An 18,371-nucleotide genomic window follows, 5' to 3' on the forward strand; every position below is an offset into this window, starting at 1 on the left:
ATTATGTCCTAATGCTAATCCTTTTATTAATCCACTTAGTAAGCCCGTACTTTCACAGCTGATTTTTCTCAGACGGAGCAGTAGCATGCACCTTGATTCATGCTGACACCAAGGGGTGGATGTGTACTTGGAGTTTTTATGGCTTGGGTTTTTCTTAGGTAACACTACATCGTTTTGCTTCATGCATTACGGTAGATAGTGAATTGATCTGATATACTTTCAGACATGTTGAAAGAGCTGCCTTTTTTAAAGATAAAAGCTATATAAGTATGCAAGTATAGATTCCATTTATTGTGCCCCACATTTATGCAATACATTCTCTATTTAGTTATGCCAACTGCCAAATAAACTGTGGGGTATAAGTGGCTAACAGAGATTGATAAACAGTCAATAGGTGTATCTTGGCTGAGCTATTCCACATCTGTTTCTCACTTCCTCTGCGTATATAGATGATGACAAAATTTCTCCACAGAAATATGTGATCTAGTAGATGTTTATGAATATAGTCACGTAAATGTTTCTGTAGTGCCATCTATCCTTACATTTTCAAGTCATATTGAAAAAAGCTATTTTTTTCTAAAGCTCCACTTGGTTGGATAAGTGTCTCTTCAGTTTTAAAAGGGGAGACTGAGGTATGAAGGGCTAATTTCTTAATTTCAAACATTGAACACTGCATCTGTATCTAGTTTAAGACCAGGCTTGGTTAAATTTAGGCAAGTTTTTAGACTGAAAACATTTATTTGAGTAACATAATTCAAATAACCCATCAAGCAGCTCAAAAGCAGGTGAGGTGAACACCAAGAAGAAAAATACCACCTTTCTGAAGGTAGTCCTAATGTACTAGAAGAAAAGCATCCTGTTTTGTTTAACCTGTAATCAGCTGTGCCTCCTTCAAGGGCTGGACACTGGCACTGCAGAGCTGCTGTTAGGATTAGTAAAATATTTAACCAGGACTAATTAAAATCCAGGTGTCTAAATTCTCCGTTCTATCTGCTAGCAAACTTGTCCCCACTTTGGGATCATTAGATGAAAGGTGACATTGAAGTGCATTGTATTAATAACCATATCTCTAATTAAAGCCATGACAAATTACTAACCTGCCATGGATGACTTTGACAGAAATAGGATACTAGGCCATGATTGTACCAGCCACAAGGAACTGACATTTTACTTAGCTTTGGTAGTTGAAATTTGGGACAAACTACAACAGACTTTGTACAGCTGAGATTCCCTGTGTCAGTGAGAGAATCACTTTGGTCCTGTATAATCAGATCAATTACAGCAACTAAACCTTTAATTTCCAAATATTGCTGCATCTTCATCTATAACCATAAAATTCTCCGTTGTTTTAATGTATCTGTAGTCCTGATTGTTGCTGCGTGGTTTTACTAGATCACACCTATAAGAAATACAAAGAGAGTTAAAAGTTCAGTTAGTATTGAAGGCTGATGGCAGCTCATGTCAACTCAAGTCACACCAAGCTGAAATGTAAAATCAAGTATTTAGATCTTCACCCCAAGGCTGGCACCTTTGTCATAGCCTAGAGCAAGGATAGCCTTTAAAGAACAGATATATAGCAGAGACCACAGTTTATATGAAGAACAATTATTCTGGCTTTACTTTGTTGGATTTAAGGTACTGCTCGAAGTTTTCTCTCTCTTAAATCTGCCTCTCCACTCAGCAGTGACATTTTGACTCTGTTTCTGTGCTAAGCAAATACTAAACAGTGAAAAATATATTGTGATGAGTTCTTTTAGGGTAAAATAGCATCAATTGTTCAGGAAAAATCCACTCAAAGATGTGGGAAGGCTATTTTGGTGTTCAGATACATTATACTGAAATGTTCCTTATTTTGAAAGATTTTGCACTGCCTTCGAGTTACTAATTTAAAAATGAAAACTGAGAAAATTGACTAATAATTGGCTATGAACTTCACTGTCATCCTCTTAAACAAAGGAGCTGTTATACACATTTCCATCACATCTATCTTTATAATCTTTTCATACTGTAAACTAAAAGAGGAGTTCTAAGTATTTAGATGCCAATCATTCACACTGACTATAATATAATTCCTTAGGAAGTAAAATCTATCACAATGACATTATGCATGATTAAAAATTGCTAAATTTCATTTAAATTTGAAGAATCTGGCTGCAAAAAGTGTGAGTACTTCATTAAATGAGCATACTATTTGGAAACGAATCGAATATTCAAGTAAGTTTACATATGTTTATTTGTATCTTAAAGTAATTATTCTCTCATTGTAAATTTTTAGGATTTAACACCCGAAATGAAAGCTTTTGTGGACCAATATGGGAAGGCTACTGACGGAAAAATAGGAATAGTTGAGGTAAGACAGTTACTTTATAACAAAAGACTGACATGTTTACTTGTAGGAAATACATTTAGCACAGAACGATGTGAGTATAATATGTAAATATTTTGGATTTTTAGTTACACAGAAAATTTCTTCCTCTGCCTTAAGGTCTTTAGTATTTTTTTCACTAATGAAACTTTTTCCTTAACAAAAGGTAAGGTATTCCCTAGCCCTCTCCAGATATTTCATTACACTTCATTTAACTTTGCACACTTCATTCAGTACAATTAAGCATCAACGGCAATTTAGTTTTCCTGCAAAGGAAATTGGAGGTCTGTTTTAGAAATTTAAATTGTGAAAGGTAATATGGTTTATTTCTACCTATGATTTTGAACTAACGCTCTGTCACCACTCCTGTAGTAAGGATAACACACAAGTGAATGCAATTGGGCCATCACTGTATGTAGTCTATACTAAAAAAAATAATCCATATATGGTAAGAGAGCACATTAATCATGTTAAGTGTAAACGAAATTTGAATAGTAGTTGTGATCCATCTTGTAAAAGATCAGGATCTCTTATAAATTCCTTTCTTGAACAGAACTTGAGGCAGAAAATTCCCCTATTCCTTACTCCCGCTTTCTACAGAGGACAAAGATAACCAACGCCTTCTGCACACACAGCTGCTCAACAACTGTAAAACTTAGACACCTTGCTAGGATGGGGGGGACCATTGTATTTTCTCTTGATCACACTCTTCAGCGGTACAAGTCAAAAGGACAGTTTGCTGGGTTACAGCTTGAGAAGTCACTTTTTCAAGCCTAAATCTACAACTCATTTATGTCACTGAGTGCAGTGAGACTGCAGTTTTATTATTAAGTGGTATTATATTTTTTTCTGCTAATAAGAAATCTGACCTGGAGAGCTAATTAAGAAACAGCTGGAAACAAGCCAGTCTGCAGAATTTCTACAGTGACCAACTTGGGGTCAGTAGCTAATTTTAAAACAGAGGACTGAATAAAATCTGTAAAAGTCAATAGGAAGTTATCACTGCTGACATAATAGATCCTTTCAGGGCATCTTTTCTCTCTACTGTGTGTCTGAACTGCATATATTTGTTTAAATGCACATATAATTACAATTAAACTGCTATGGAAATACGAAGAGTTTGTTTCACTTGCAGTTATACTTTATTTTTAAAAATGCATTTTTGTGACAATACTTAGGATTGATCAAATAGTTCTACATCTAAAAATAACTAGTGTTTATTTGAATAACAAGTTGCTTGGGTTTGGACTAAAAAATGCTTATGGATTTAGTATTCAAGAATCCTATTTAATTTAGTATTTTTGAATATGTGTAATACAAGCATTGGATGCAAGAAGAATGCATAGACAGTGCCTGAAAAAGATTGCATTTTTTTGCTTAGGAAAGGTAACTAAAAGCTTTACCTTTCAAATTCTATTTCTGATACTGCTGTTGACCTAAGGGCTAAAGGTGAGCAAATCCAGTAAGGCTGATATGGCATGGTGCTCACCACCCCCAGCGAAGTGCCAAGGATGATCAGCATCACGGACACCACTGAATACTGACAGTACTCAGTTTAGTGACTGAAGGGACTTTCTCCCTTAATATAGCAGTTTCCTAACCCAATAGCTATATTTTATTTCACTTACATCAGCATGAAGCTTGATTTGGAAAGTGCTGATGGGACTCAGACAAAATTTGTTGTACATGCAGAGCAGTATGATGTTAAAGTTGGTGTTTGGACTTTATTCTCTTTCCTTACAAATAAAAATGTCCAGTAATTCCAGATTGCTCTCATTTACGTAGTATATCAAATAGTTTTTATGAAAAAGTGCATGAATTTTGTTAAAAAAAAAAAAAAAAGTAAAGCAGATGAGACTCTCAGCCATCATAATGAATACCCCAGCATCTGAAGGAAGATGTCTAGCAAATAATGATTTTTCAGGAAAAGTCTGTTGACTGAGATAAAGAGGGGGCCTAGTTGGCTTCACAGAGGAAAGAGTAGATTTTCAGTTCAGATAAGTGTTGATTCTCTCTTTGCAAGCACACTGCAGTTAGCTTGCTAGCTTTTATCCAGTGCCTTCCAGCTAAAGGCAGAGTCTGACCTGACCACTTGCTTGTCATTGTGTAATTCACCTTCTGTACTCATTCAGACCAAAGCTTTCACTAAAATTTAGATGTTAAACCCAAGATTTCAAAACTCAGGACTGCAGTAATTCCACATTCAAATTATTTGAAGCTTACTGCTGCTGTAAAAATAACTACTTATTAGCCTAAAATATTCTTTGTACTCCCATTCTCTATTATAGGATTTTAAAAGGCAAACTCAATGTATTAGATGAAAGGAATTTTAAATAGAGTTAAATATCAACAGAATTTACTTTAAGAATGATTTCCAGAAAACAGTTCTGATAGCGTTGTAAGAACTAAGAGTATTTTTCCCCGTAAAAAAAGCAGAGCTCTCAGAAGCGATCACCAAACCGCTATTGCTGCCATACACAAACATGCAGCAGTCTTCACTTGTATTCAAACACTCTCAAAGTCCCCCTGTGATTATCCTCACAGAGAAGTCATCACTAGAAATAGTACCAGGTTTCTATCTTTCCTTTCTGAGGTGGTATAACTGGGACTGGAAAGTTGAGCCAGTTTCCACACGATGTCCTCATCCCTTCGTAACAGTTTTCCACAAAAGGCAATTTAATGCTATTTGATGAATGAGCTTGGAGAACTGGACTTTCCTTTAGCTATATTGTTTCCATTATTCTAAAGGGTACAAAAGAAAGAAAACATGAAAGACATTTTAATTTTTGGCAGAAGCCTGAGCTGATGTTGGATATTGAGCTACTGCATCTTTGTAACTTGAAAGCTTGTGCTTTCCCCTGAGACTTCCAAAGGGTCAGAAGTATAGCTTAGAATAAGGTAATTTTCTCCCAGAGGTAATATATTCTGTACCTTAAATACAGTTTGGTACTGCTAGTAAACTGCTAATGATTTTTTGGAAAGTTACCATTTTACATTTACCCTTGCACTTTGTACTATTTTACAGCGCCCTTTGCAAAATTTACCAGTTAGCTAGAGATCTCACAAATGACACCTAACGTATCATTACCATGCATGTAAACCCTTTCCCATTATCATAATCAGTCCCTTCCCCCAAACTCTGCATATTATCATAATCACTTCTTCCATCAAAAATGTTTGGTGTTGAGTAGGGATGTACTCTAAAAACCAAAGCTTTCATGTCATGGGAGAAATACATTTTTCCATGAATCTGTACTAAGTTACACACATTTAGCTGTTGCATACATATGAACATAGAATCATAGAATGGTTAGGGTTGGAATATACTTACTCATATGTGTATAAGCTATTGATAATGGAGTTGCTGACAAAAAGCATATCCAGTTGATTGGGTTTGGTGTTCAGCCATTTAGTGAAGGCCCTCAGAACACTCTGATGGGTCTGACAGTCTGTCTTCAGATGTACCATGTCTGTAAGAGAGTGCTCTCATTTGTCTTTTCAGTCGTAGCCACACATATCAGTAATATATACTGGAATCAGTATAACTGATTCCTTGCAAGGATAATTTTAGAGAAAAAAAGAGATCTGTCTCCATAACCTTGCTATACCTGTAGGGTGAGAGGGAGACCTGAACTCACCTACCGTGCCACTGGACCCCAATAAAAAAGCCAGAGCAAGTAGGCAATATCACGGAAATAGATAGAATGAGGGATCTGAGGGTGTGAAATGAATGCAGAAAAACAAAAATTTGAATCAAAATTTTAATATGGGGCTCCAGAAAGTCTGCAGATGTCATTTTTCATGAAAGAATGCAGCTAAGAAATCTTTTTTCTCCATTTTCTCTTCCTAGTAAGCACAGCTGGTCTATTCTTCAACTAAAAAGTTTTCTTTAATCAAAACACATTTCATACATTTTGAGAATAGAAAAAGATATTGAGCTTTTGTTAAAAACAAATCATGATTTTACATTAAATTATACAGCATACTCTCCATCTTCTACATTTGTCCCCTGCCAAAGTTGAGTTATATAGTAAATGAACATTTTCAATAATCAGTACAATAATGTCTGATTTTAAAAAAGCCTTTTGTAGAGCAGAGGCATTGGAAGAACCAACCCTGATTTTGAAGGGCTAAAAGCCCTTTTGATTTCTTTCTGGTATTTATAGCTCTTCTTGAACACATCTCTGTGCCTGACAAATGATTACCGGTTGCCATCCCCATACACTGCCCACTTACTTTTTTTCTCTCCTGGCTTTTCCATACATTTTTCTGTTTACCTTACACGTGTTCTTCATGTCGGCTTTCCTCTCTCTTCTTCCTCTTCCTCAGTATCTGTGAGTAGTCTATTTTCCTTACTTTCTGAATTCTTGGACCTTCGCTCTTATCCTCTAAGCATCCTTGTGTCATGCTTTCCCTTCGTGCCAATTCCAAGCTTTTCATCACAGGTCCTAACTCTGCGTGCGTGTATTTTTTTCCCTCTTTCCCCAGGTACCCCTTTAGTATGTGCTGTCTCATTCTCTTCTCAGACCTCATTTCTATTTGACCTTATGAATATGGCAAAGCTGCAAGCCAGAAGCCTTTTAGAAGCATCTTCCAAACATTCTGGCAAGCAGGGTAAAGCTTCCTATGGGGCTACAATAAGGCAATATGAGTACAAAAAATTTCATACTCTTTAAGAAAGTTTCATGCTCTTTCATAGGCTCAGCTGCCTAATGAAGAATCAAAATTTAATCTTTCTTAAATTCTATTATAGCTTGCTCAGATATTACCAACGGAAGAGAATTTCCTGTTGTTCTTCAGATGCCAGCAGCTAAAGTCAAGTGAAGACTTCATGCAGGTACAGTATGAAAAGTTACCTTTTGTAAAATCATCCAAGACCGACTTGCCATAAATATATCATTAAAGCATTCACTTTCTGATTGCAGACATGGAGAAAATATGACAGCGACCACAGTGGCTTCATTGATTCTGAGGAACTTAAGGTAAACTGATATCTATGAGTATGCACAACATGAGAATAGGCATTGGATTACAGCCTGTGCTATCTGTTTCTTCAGATACCCACCTGTGCATGCTTTTGCATTTCAAACACAACTAAAAGGCAATATAATTAGCTGGTTTTTTTATTGCCAGTAAATTATTTAAAGGGGAATTCTAATCTGATCAATGTTTTTTAAAACATGCTTTAATTCAGATCGATGTTTGTCTCAAGTGACTCAGGGTAGCAGGTAGCTTACAAGTAAGAAAGATTGAGAAAGCAAGATAGACCTCTAAGAAAGTTGTATTGTTCTTTTTTTGGTATATTAGGGAGAAGGGCTGTTTTGTGGGGTTTTTTTCCTAAGGGCATCACTGGCATTAATCACGCTGCTGCTGGAGAGATCATGCCCTCTCAAGTATCACGTAGCCTTACGGTTTACACTATAATACTGTCAGGCTAACACAAACGGAATTGTGTTGCCCCTGCTTGGTTAATTTTGGGAGATTTTGGTATGAGCTTTAACATGCACAAATAAGAGCAGAATTGAGATTATTCCATTAGCCATCTCAGCATTGCAGAGTTAACAAACCTTAAAACTAGAGTGATCTACCTCCCTAGTTATAAAACTAACAGTAATTTGTAGATGCTGAACCACAGTCACAGAATCACAGAGTGGCTGGAAGGGACCTTGAGGTCATCTGGACCAAGCCCCCTACTCAAGCTGGGCCGCCTAGAGCCAGTTACCCAGGACCATGTTCAGATGGCTTTTGAATATCTCCAAGGATGGAGAGTCCACAACCTTTCTGAGCAACCTGTGCCAGTGCTCAGCCACACTCACAGTGAATAAGTTTTTCCATACATTTCAACCGTGTTTCAGTTGGTGCCCATTGCCTTCAGTCCTGTCACTGGTCCCCAGACTGGCTCTGTCCTCCTTGCACCCTCCCTTGAAGTATTTATATATGTTGAGGATGTCCCCCTGAGCTTCCTCTTCTCCATGCTGAACAGTCTCAGCTTTCTCAGCTTTTCCTCATAGGAGAGATGCTCATATACAGCAACCTCTGAGTAGAAAGGTGCCATTTTCCACAGTTCAATTGTTTTGATACATTACTGTAGTGGTTTCTGAATTTAATTCACAAGAACCAAAACAATTCATAGCAAGAGAAAGACCTAGCAGTGTTTATCCATCTGATTTGGACTAATTTGCCCATATGTGGTATTCTGAAGAACTACATAAGCTTTATTAATTAAAACACCGGGAGATCAAACTGTCTGAAATCCTCACAGCTCTTTTGTTCAGAAGAGGAATCCACATCAGACAGTTCATATCTTTTTTTCTTTTCCCTTCCTCTTTGAGTCTGTTATCTGTGTGGCGTTTGTCAAGGATTCTAGCTTAAGGTAACCCTCAAGCAGACAAGCCCATTCTTCTGCTGGCTGGTCACAGCAGGTCATAGTATCTAAATCAGGAGGAGGCCATGCAGCACTTGAGAGCTCTCCAGCTGTTACACAGTGCTTTAAGGACTGTTGCCATTTGCTGTTATTTAAAATAGACTTAAAAATGCGGGGCTGATTGAGGACCAGCTGAAGAATGAAAGCATTTTAACTGGATTCCTAGTGGTCCCATCTCTCTTGTCCTGCAAGAATTTGTCTGCCTCAAAGAAACAGCCCATTTTAACATGTTGAAAGATGTAATGTCCAGTTTTATTTTTAGATCAGTATTTCTTGATGAGCCCAAACATTTTAAATATTTGCTATGTGAGGAGTACACCCACTTACAACTTTGTAAGAGAAATTTAGGCTGGAAATCAGGAAAACTTTCTAACAATAGTAACAGCAGCAGAATACCCTGTCTAAGGGGGAGGCAGACTCTCCATCACTGCCTCTATTTAGGATAGGTTTGGTAATAGGAAGTCAGGAAGTTTAGGCACAGATGATCCTTCCTTGAGACATGGAGATGGACTGGATAGCTTTTCAATGTCCTTTCCAGTTCTATTTTCCATCAAAGCACGCAAGATTAAACATATCCCCATAACACCCATTTACAACATTTCAGTCATGTTCTTCATATGCAAGCTACCAGGAAGGCCCCCCAGCACAGAGGGGGCCAGACAGCAAGAACTATAGTGGGTATAGTCATAAGACTATTGATATGGTTGCATTCAAGTTCAAGAATGTCATCTATGCACAAATAGATTTTCTTATGAGCTACCCCATTTTCTATCTTGCAATGTGGTCCAAAATTCCACAAAGATAATGACACTCCAGCTGATGACAGTAATTGGGTACTTCATTGCACATTGACAGGCATTCTCAGGTCTTGAAATGTCCTTGTTAAATAAATTGATATCTTTCTTTTTTAATGCCACAAATCTGGTACCAGAATTTAAACCACTGAATGGGTGGAAACAACCTTATTTTTCAAAGTAAAAATGACTGCTGTTTCAAGTCATGTGTTACTATGTCAAACTCTCATTCAAAAAATGCAATGAACTGGCTGCATATATTTAAAATACAAGGTAGGAAGAGGCAACATAGGTTAACGTTCACATCTAGCATCAGGTACTGCCATAGGCAAGGAGAAAACTTGATTAATCATTGATCTTTTCTGTAAAATTGTTCCTATGTTGCAAGAAGGGATTAGGCATGCAAGTCTTCAAGGAGACCCAAGGTTAATTAGTTTAGTTTACTGATAGAACTGATTAGGAAGCAATATACTTGAAAGACAAACTATTTTTTCCAAATTCACAATACAACAAATGGCATACAACGCAGAATGTTTTATGAGTCACTTTTTCCGAATGAAACTGCAATATACTTGAATTGATCAAAAGAAACTGTTATATTCTTAGCTGTTAATTACTACTTCTTTTCATACTTATTTGGAACTTCAGCAGTAAATAGTAAAGTGGGAGTAAAATAGTATTTTCCATTACTTTAATCTGAAGTTAGCAAATCAAGCATTTTATACTGTAGTTAAAAATTCACCTATTACTCTTCTATTTATTTCAACAGAGCTTCTTGAAAGATTTATTACAGAAAGCGAATAAGCAGATCGAAGACTCAAAGCTAACAGAGTACACAGAAATAATGGTAAGATTCTTTACAGGCATATTTCATCAAGACTGGATTGATCCAAATTCTGTTTATCTTTAGTCACTGGAAAGCTCCAGACAATTTGAAGCTCCACCAGGTCCTAATCAGGCTAATTATGTGATTGCAACAGAGACAACTGTGGCATCCAGCACAAGTACTTCTGCAGCTACAGAGCTTTGATGGGCAGTTTTCAGTGCTGCTTAAAAACAAAATTAAAAAAAAAAAAAAAAACCTCAGGATTTTTTAATTTTCTTATTATTTATTTGATACTACTCCGTTCTATAGTACTTCCCCCTGTTCTGCTTCCCTGAGCCACTAGTTGTAAAACTGAAGAAAAATTGTACCTGTCAGAATCACAGAATGGTTTGGGTTGGAAGGGACCTTAAGATCATCCAGTTCCAACCCCCTGCCACGGGCAGGGACACCTTCCACTAGACCAGGTTGCTGAAAGCCCCATCTACCCTGGCCTTGAACACTGTCAGGGACAGGGCAGCCACAACTTCTCCAGGCAACCTGTGCCAGCGCCTCAGCACCCTCACAGTGAAGAACTTCTTTCTAATATCTAACCTAAATTTACCCTATTTCAGTTTAAAGCTATTCCCCCTGTCCTGTTGCTACTTTCTGTTATAAAAAGTCCCTCTCCAGCTATCTCATAATCTCCTCAGAAACTAGAATAGAAAACTAATAGAAAACATACAGTCCTGAGCAGCTGCAAGCAGGCACAGCCAGCCACTAACAACCCATCAAAATCCAAAATATGTTTACTTCACAGCTGCCACTGCTTACCTCCCCCAAATGCAAATCTCCTTTCACAGGAAATGCATGAAAGACAGATGCTTTTATACAAGGAAAGGAAGTGTTAAAAGGAACCAGGGTGTTATGTAGAAATAAATGTATATAGAATTGGTCTCTTTTCTGTTCTCCTTTGCCATTTATTGTGCATTAACCAAGTGAAATTAGGTCTTTTTTTTCATGGCATTAATTCTATCTTTAAAAGGATATACACTTATCTCAGTACAGGATGTCGCTTTTCCTCTTATCTAAAAATTACATCTAAAATTACTGTGATTGAAAGTGATGGGATGAAGTGTGGGTGGTGGTGTTTTCAGTACAATGTCTAAAAATGTTTTGTATGGTTTGCTGCTTTTATGACTCTTTTATACAGCAAAGACAAAATAATACTTGAAAGTAGAAAAATGGAGCTATATAGACATAAAAACTAGAGAGGACGTCCCACGCAGGTGCAGTATCTCCATCTACTTCTAATAATGAATATAAGCTGTGCCTCTCAAGCAGCAGGAGCTCATCATTTCAAGGCCTCAAAGGAAAACACTTTAATACAATAGGGTTATTAAAATCATTAGAAATAGTATTCACTTATTTTGTCAAATTACAATAATATATTCATTCCTATAATTTAATTATAGTTATTTGGAGAGTTTTAATATCCCATTTTCATACCATTATCAAAATGTTATAATCTACAGCATCTGCTCACACTTTTCTTGAAATGTATCACAGAAACAGAACATTATCTTTACTTAAATATTTAGATCTAGCAGCCAGTTGAATGAAAAGTCTATTATTTTCTGTCTAAGGAATTGAATGCCTTGGATTCAATTGAACTTTACCCACCTGTTGTTTCACCTTTATGAATAGAGAATAATGAAGCTATTATCAAATCATGACATGAATTCAAAAGTAAAATGTTATCATGTCAACACTCCTCTCATTTATAAATAACTACATGTGCATTTCTCATATGGGACATTCATCAGTGTAGGCAGGTTAAGACTTACCTTACAGTTGGTTAATCAGAATTGTTCATCCAGATTCTTATCAGGCTTTTGTAGTAGAATTAATTACTAAAATTACTTAATATTTTAAATAAATGTATTACACAGCAAATGTGACAGATTAAAACTCGGAGCTACCATTTCAGCATGAAATAAAGGCTAAATTTCATTGAATTTAAGTTTTCCAAGAAGCGTTTTCTTTATTGTGTTGATTTATTTTGGTTAGTAATGTAAAACTGTACATTCTTTCAGCTCAGGATGTTTGATGCAAACAATGATGGAAAGTTGGAGCTTACTGAACTGGCCAGGTATGTCTTCTTTCCATTTCACAACAAATGCCATGTACCATTGTTGTTATGGAAGCAGTTAAATATTTTGACCTTTGTTTTTTTCTCTCCAAAGACTACTCCCTGTACAGGAAAATTTTCTTATTAAATTTCAGGTATGAGTATTCTCATTCTCAAGGTAACCTGTTACCATCACACATAACTGGTGTCATTAATTCATTTGCTTTCCTTTTGGCATACAGGGTGTCAAAATGTGTGCAAAAGAATTCAATAAAGCCTTTGAGATGTACGATCAAGTAAGTCTTTAAAAAAACTTTTTATTAGTCGCATAGTTTGAAGGCACTTATTTTCTGAATTTGTGGAAAGCTAACCATAACCTCTGAAATGAAGAAGAAATATTTAATAAAATTAATGTTAATTTTCAGGATGGCAATGGCTATATAGATGAAAATGAACTTGACGCACTACTGAAGGATCTCTGTGAAAAGAATAAAAAGGTAATCCTGAAGGGCTTTTTTTCCCTTAGAGATTAGATTTAATTTAGATTTTAAGGACACTTTAATCCACCCTATTAAGATAAATATAGAAATGCTAAGTCATAATTCCTGAAGTCAAAGCACGACTAAAAATCTTGGCAGAAGTCATAGCAGTATAAATCCTGAATTAGTGGAATTGTGATTGTATAGCAACACTGTCAACGCTTGCTTCTGAGACACTCAGCTATTAGCAATCTAACATATGGCTATAATATGGATAACATACAAATACATGAACAACATTTGCAATGTATTACTGCTGGACAGGCTGAAAATACCCTTTTGTTTTCTCATTTTCTACCAGTTACCAGCATTGTTCATGCTGGTCTTGTTCATGCTGGTAACAGGATTATAAAGCATTATCTGTTCTTTAAATAGGAATTAGACATTAACAACCTTGCAACATACAAGAAAAGCATCATGGCCTTGTCTGATGGAGGAAAGCTTTACCGAGCAGAACTGGCTCTTATTCTCTGTGCTGAGGAAAACTAGAACTCTTCTATCATGTCCACTTAACTAGTGATGTACTCTATCTACACAATAACTGTGCACTATAAGGGAGTAGGCTGTATTTTTAAACTGCATATAGAAAATTAGCCAGGATGTGTGGCACATTCCTTTCAGTTTGTTTCTATACTGTTTGTAATGTACAGTTTTTGTAACAATAAGATTGATAAAGAGAATGTCTATGTTTGGGCCAGTCTGTATATTCAAAAAGAAACTAAAATATGTCAGGGTTGGATTTGTTTTTTGTTTTTGTTCAGTTTTTTCCTTTCATAAACATGGCTGGAAAACAAATTAAACCTGCTGACATTGCTGTGGTCATCATATCCTTTGACACTTGCAACATTTCTTGTTGAACTACATAACAAAAAGGTCTCAGATATCTTTCCCCACTACAACTAAATGGATTTTTTTTTTAATGCAAAATATGAATTCATATTAAATATGATCTAGGTCTGAAACAGAAAAGAGACGTTGGCATGTCTGATTTCCAAAATTTAACAAGGCACTAAAGAAATCGTTGTCAAACCACCCACTTACAGGTCTGTGCTCTCTGCAGTTTTCCAATTACTCGTCTCATTACGAACTCATAGCATATAGACAAAGCATTTATCTGGGATAGATCTCCACGTAGTAGTTGTTGACAAAAATATAGTGTTTTCAATCTAGCTGTTTAATCTTACTGAATTTAAACATAGGCACTTCAGAAATAAATGCCTTTAATCTGTCTTGGAATCCTGGCTAAATGACAGGTAGTATAGTTAATACACAGATTAACATATGATATTATAAGTGTACCTTTCATGACTATTGCTGTGTCAGAGAATATGACAATCCATTTTCTAAACTATTTTCACATTTTGCAGGTTATAATTCTAGTAAATTGCTGTTTTTACATCATATTCTGTGTAATCTCTAATTAAATTTAATATCCTAAGATTGTTGGTGTCTAGTTTGTCTATCTCCTGGATTCTTTTTTCTGTAACATTTAAAGGACAAAACAATTTAAAAAAGCAATGTGCCTCCTTGGATCTTACACTGAATTACTAATCTGTAATAATAGTATTAAAATCTAAAACTCAACAAAGCAAAAGACTTTATACCAATTTAGCAATTTAGTTTATATGGTGGGCTCTGCTTTTTATTATGCTAGAGAGGTATTTTTTAAATGGGAAATTTACTATGGAAACAGCCCTTTCTTCTTGAACCTTCATTTTTTTGGTCTGGCACATGTTTTACTTTACACAAGTTGTATGCCAGACAACTCCACGAATCTCCAGGCCTTTGCTTTCAGTGTGTACTGCAGTAGAAAGGAAACTGGGCTGTCTGTTAAAGCCAATAAATCTATGTTGTATCCATGTACAATTGTTTCAGAAGCAATTCCAGGTTAGCAGATTAGCTGTCTACAACTTCTTAGGTACATCTCGTGTCTTATTTAACAAGCAGAAGCAAATGCATTTGATCTGAAATGTGTCTCAAACGATGAGGCTCGGGTCCTCCAAGATTACAGTCACTGAACTCCCACCTTAATAAACCCTTGAATTCCTCAGGTGAACTCAGGCAACTAAATACTGTTTCAGAAATGGCCTTAAACTATGGGTTCTCTCAGTTTGAGCCTTGGAAAGTTAAGGAGTTGGTGGTATAGGATGGGATCTTGCTGAAAAAAAGCCACAAAAATATTAAAGTAAGATTAAGCTAGCTCGTTCTCACCACTCCATGCACAGTGATTTCTCACCTGCTTTTCTTTTCTCTACGCAATGTGAAATACAGTTGTGTTGTTAAGTGAAGGAACAGTGAATCTGCCTGTAAGTACAATAAATGATTGATATTGTTCATACTGTGCACTTGAAACTCTGGATTTTGCCTTACTTTAATATTTTAGAAGTGTAAACAAAAAAACTCCAAAAATTTGTACGTAAAAATGTAATGGGACAGTCTGCTAAAATTGTTACAGTGGAAGATGAAGTGTTTAAAGTGTTTTGACAAAAAGTCGTCACAGAAACTGGAATCTGTCTTCCTGAATATGTGTAAAATTACCTGTCACAGATATGTTCTGAAGCCACCTTTCTACTGCTGCTGCCTACTGGCTGGCTCTGCTGCAGAGCACAACATAGAGACCAGGTCCCAGTCACCCACAGGCAGGACGTTTCCTGCAGTTATTTCTCATAAATAAAACTTGGATTAAAAGACAGCAATTCTAAACCCCAGTTCTAACACAGGTGTCTGCTATGCCAGTGCAAAGCAAATATGGATAAGTCAAAACTGCTGTAAAAGCTCCAGGATTTAAAACCTCTAAAACACTCGTGGGCAGAGCTCTTAAAACTGTCAGAGCAGAACGAGGCTTGGAATAGTAAGAGAGGTGATGACAGAGAAGACGGCAATCTTCTTTCTTCTGGCAGACATCTGGTGACCAAAAATAGGAGTGAAAGTAAAATCATAGCATGCACAAAAATCAATTTCATTGAGGTAGTGCAGGTACTCCAGCCATATTAATGCTAACAGAGAAACTGGCTGATACATAGCTACCTGGGATCCACTCTACTGAAGCTGTCAACCATTTTCCTGTCTAAAAATATATATTTTATTAAAATAAACACTCAAATAAGGACCCAGGCTAATAAAGACTCAAAACTACTGTCCAACTTAAGACAGTGAGTGCCTGCTTCCAAATGTGCCACAACACAGCCCATCAGCACACCTTGAGGCTCGCCTCATCTGCAGCCACTAACACCACCCTACTGGCAGCTGTGACACAAACCACAAGTGTGTCTACCCGTTACGGAGAGTATCATGCTGATTTTCCTGACCACTTAATCAGGATTGCACACAGCCCTTGAAATGAGTGATCTGGCTTTTACTCACTGCTGCAGCGTTGTGCCCTGAACAGTTCATGCACAGTATCACAGCACCAGCCTAACCCTGCCCACTTATAACCTTTGAAAAGATTACCCACATAAGCTTAGGAAATTTCTAAGCAGCATATTCCACATGCAAATGTCAAATACAGATGAGAATGCTGACAGCCAGCAGTGCTTTTACGTAAAATGAACCTTGTCTCACAAAATGCACACATGCTCCACTTAAACTGGGATTAAATCTTTGTTTCATTAGACAACATCAGCTTCTTCTGATTACGTTCCATTCAGCATCTTCTGCATTTATACTGAGCTCTCATCATAATCATTGGTCTAATCACTGGTGTGGAGGCATACTGAGACCCACACCTACTTGCTGTGTCTACGAGGACGCTTAAAATCTGTATTTAGGCACCCAAATATATGTGGCCTGATTTTCTGAAGTGCTGAGTACTTTCAAATCCCTCTGCAATCAACTGAAGTTGTTCTGCACCAATTAAAAGAAGGCAAATGCACCAAAATCCCAAAGACCATTTTATTTCACTGTATATTAAATTATCATAAAAAAGACTAGGGCTTTTACCTCAGTTCAAGAGGAGTTACATGTTCAGCAGTTATAACACTAGATGCTCCATGGAGCTAGACAAAGGTACAAGTTTCCTTCCAACTCAGTGCCTTTACTTACATGTTATCAGCACGTGAAAAAAAGTAAAGATAAATAAGCGGTTCATGTGCCAATCAACTTGGAAGCCAGTACGGACAGGTGGAAACTCACAGTTCTCTCAGATAAGTGTCATCATCTGGTTGTAAAGCAGATTCTTGCACTGGTAAACAGCAGCAGTATGCTCAACAGTGACTGAAATGTTCAAAAGGAGGGAGGGAATTCCCAGAAATAGAACCGAAGACTGACAGCATTTCTAGTATCATAGTGAAGAGGCAATACTGATACTGACAACTGATCTCTTTCATCCAATGATTTTCATAACTTGCTTATAAGCTGCTACTATAATACAATACCGCTTTTATAGCACTGAATTCATCTAAGAAATTTTAAGACAGGCTCAAAGACAGTAAATTGTCAGCTGAAATAAAAAGGATAATTTCAAGACTTAATCAAGCAGACAAGATGTACTTCTCAGTTGAAAATAGACAACAAATCCTCCTTTATGAATGTCTCCAAGTTCATAGAAGCAACACCACCTTTTGACTGATGGGTCATGCAAAAGTAATTTTAAAAAAGGTATTTAGGTTCCAGCAAAGTTTTCCATGTGATCCATGAAAATCAAACTGCCTCTGCAAGCCATCACCTTTTCTGACCAATTCCTCCACTTTCTTATCCCTTCCTTCATCTCCATAAAATTATTATGCCGCAAAGCAATACTTTTTTCACAGTCCCCTTTTCATTGTAGCTCACTGGCAATATGAGGTAGGGTCAGAAGGTAACCAGCTCAGGACAAGTATGTCAGCAAAGGACAGTGCTTAATATGGATACTATCTCCTACCATTTTTGCGATGTTTGGAATAAGGCAGCTGTGATGATGACGCTTTATGTCTGTGATAAGCGTGCGTGATACATGGCTGTGAAACATGCTTATGGATTGGGCACCTCTTGGGAATTAGGGACATTTTATGCCTCTTTCAGGACAGCGTCATCCCTGTGGGCATCTAGAACAGGTTCCAAGCCAAGCCATATACTGCTATAAAGATACTTTCTCTTGTCCTTTTCCTGAGTTCAGACGTGGTATGTTGCTACTTTAGTAACAAATTGCACTTAAGATGTTCAAGATTTCTCTCTTCTTAGAAATGTTCCTCTCCTGGAAAAAATAATTGTAAAGCAAGTATAGCTATGTCCATGTTTGTATGTGTGGACTGTTCGCAGCTCAGGTCAAACAGTTAAAAAGCAAAGGCATTGATCTCAAGCTGTTAATTTCTTTGAAGAATTTCATCCATTATTTGAAGC

At 36.8% G+C, this 18,371-nt stretch overlaps 1 protein-coding gene across 1 annotated transcript; it reads left to right on the top strand.

The window, feature by feature from the left end:
- Nucleotides 1-2,275: 2,275 nt before the first annotated feature.
- On the top strand, nucleotides 2,276-14,497 carry CALB1 (calbindin 1, 28kDa; the record flags this gene model as incomplete). Its single annotated transcript, XM_010012065.1, has 9 exons — nucleotides 2,276-2,350; nucleotides 7,119-7,202; nucleotides 7,291-7,347; nucleotides 10,353-10,430; nucleotides 12,482-12,537; nucleotides 12,632-12,671; nucleotides 12,759-12,812; nucleotides 12,942-13,013; nucleotides 13,431-14,497. Coding segments are annotated over 9 exons (630 nt in total), but the record flags the coding sequence as incomplete, so codon positions are not given.
- Between the last annotated feature and the right edge of the window lie 3,874 nt (nucleotides 14,498-18,371).

Source organism: Nestor notabilis, unplaced genomic scaffold, assembly GCF_000696875.1.
Source record: "Nestor notabilis isolate BGI_N333 unplaced genomic scaffold, ASM69687v1 scaffold10563, whole genome shotgun sequence".
Lineage (NCBI taxonomy): Eukaryota > Metazoa > Chordata > Aves > Psittaciformes > Psittacidae > Nestor > Nestor notabilis.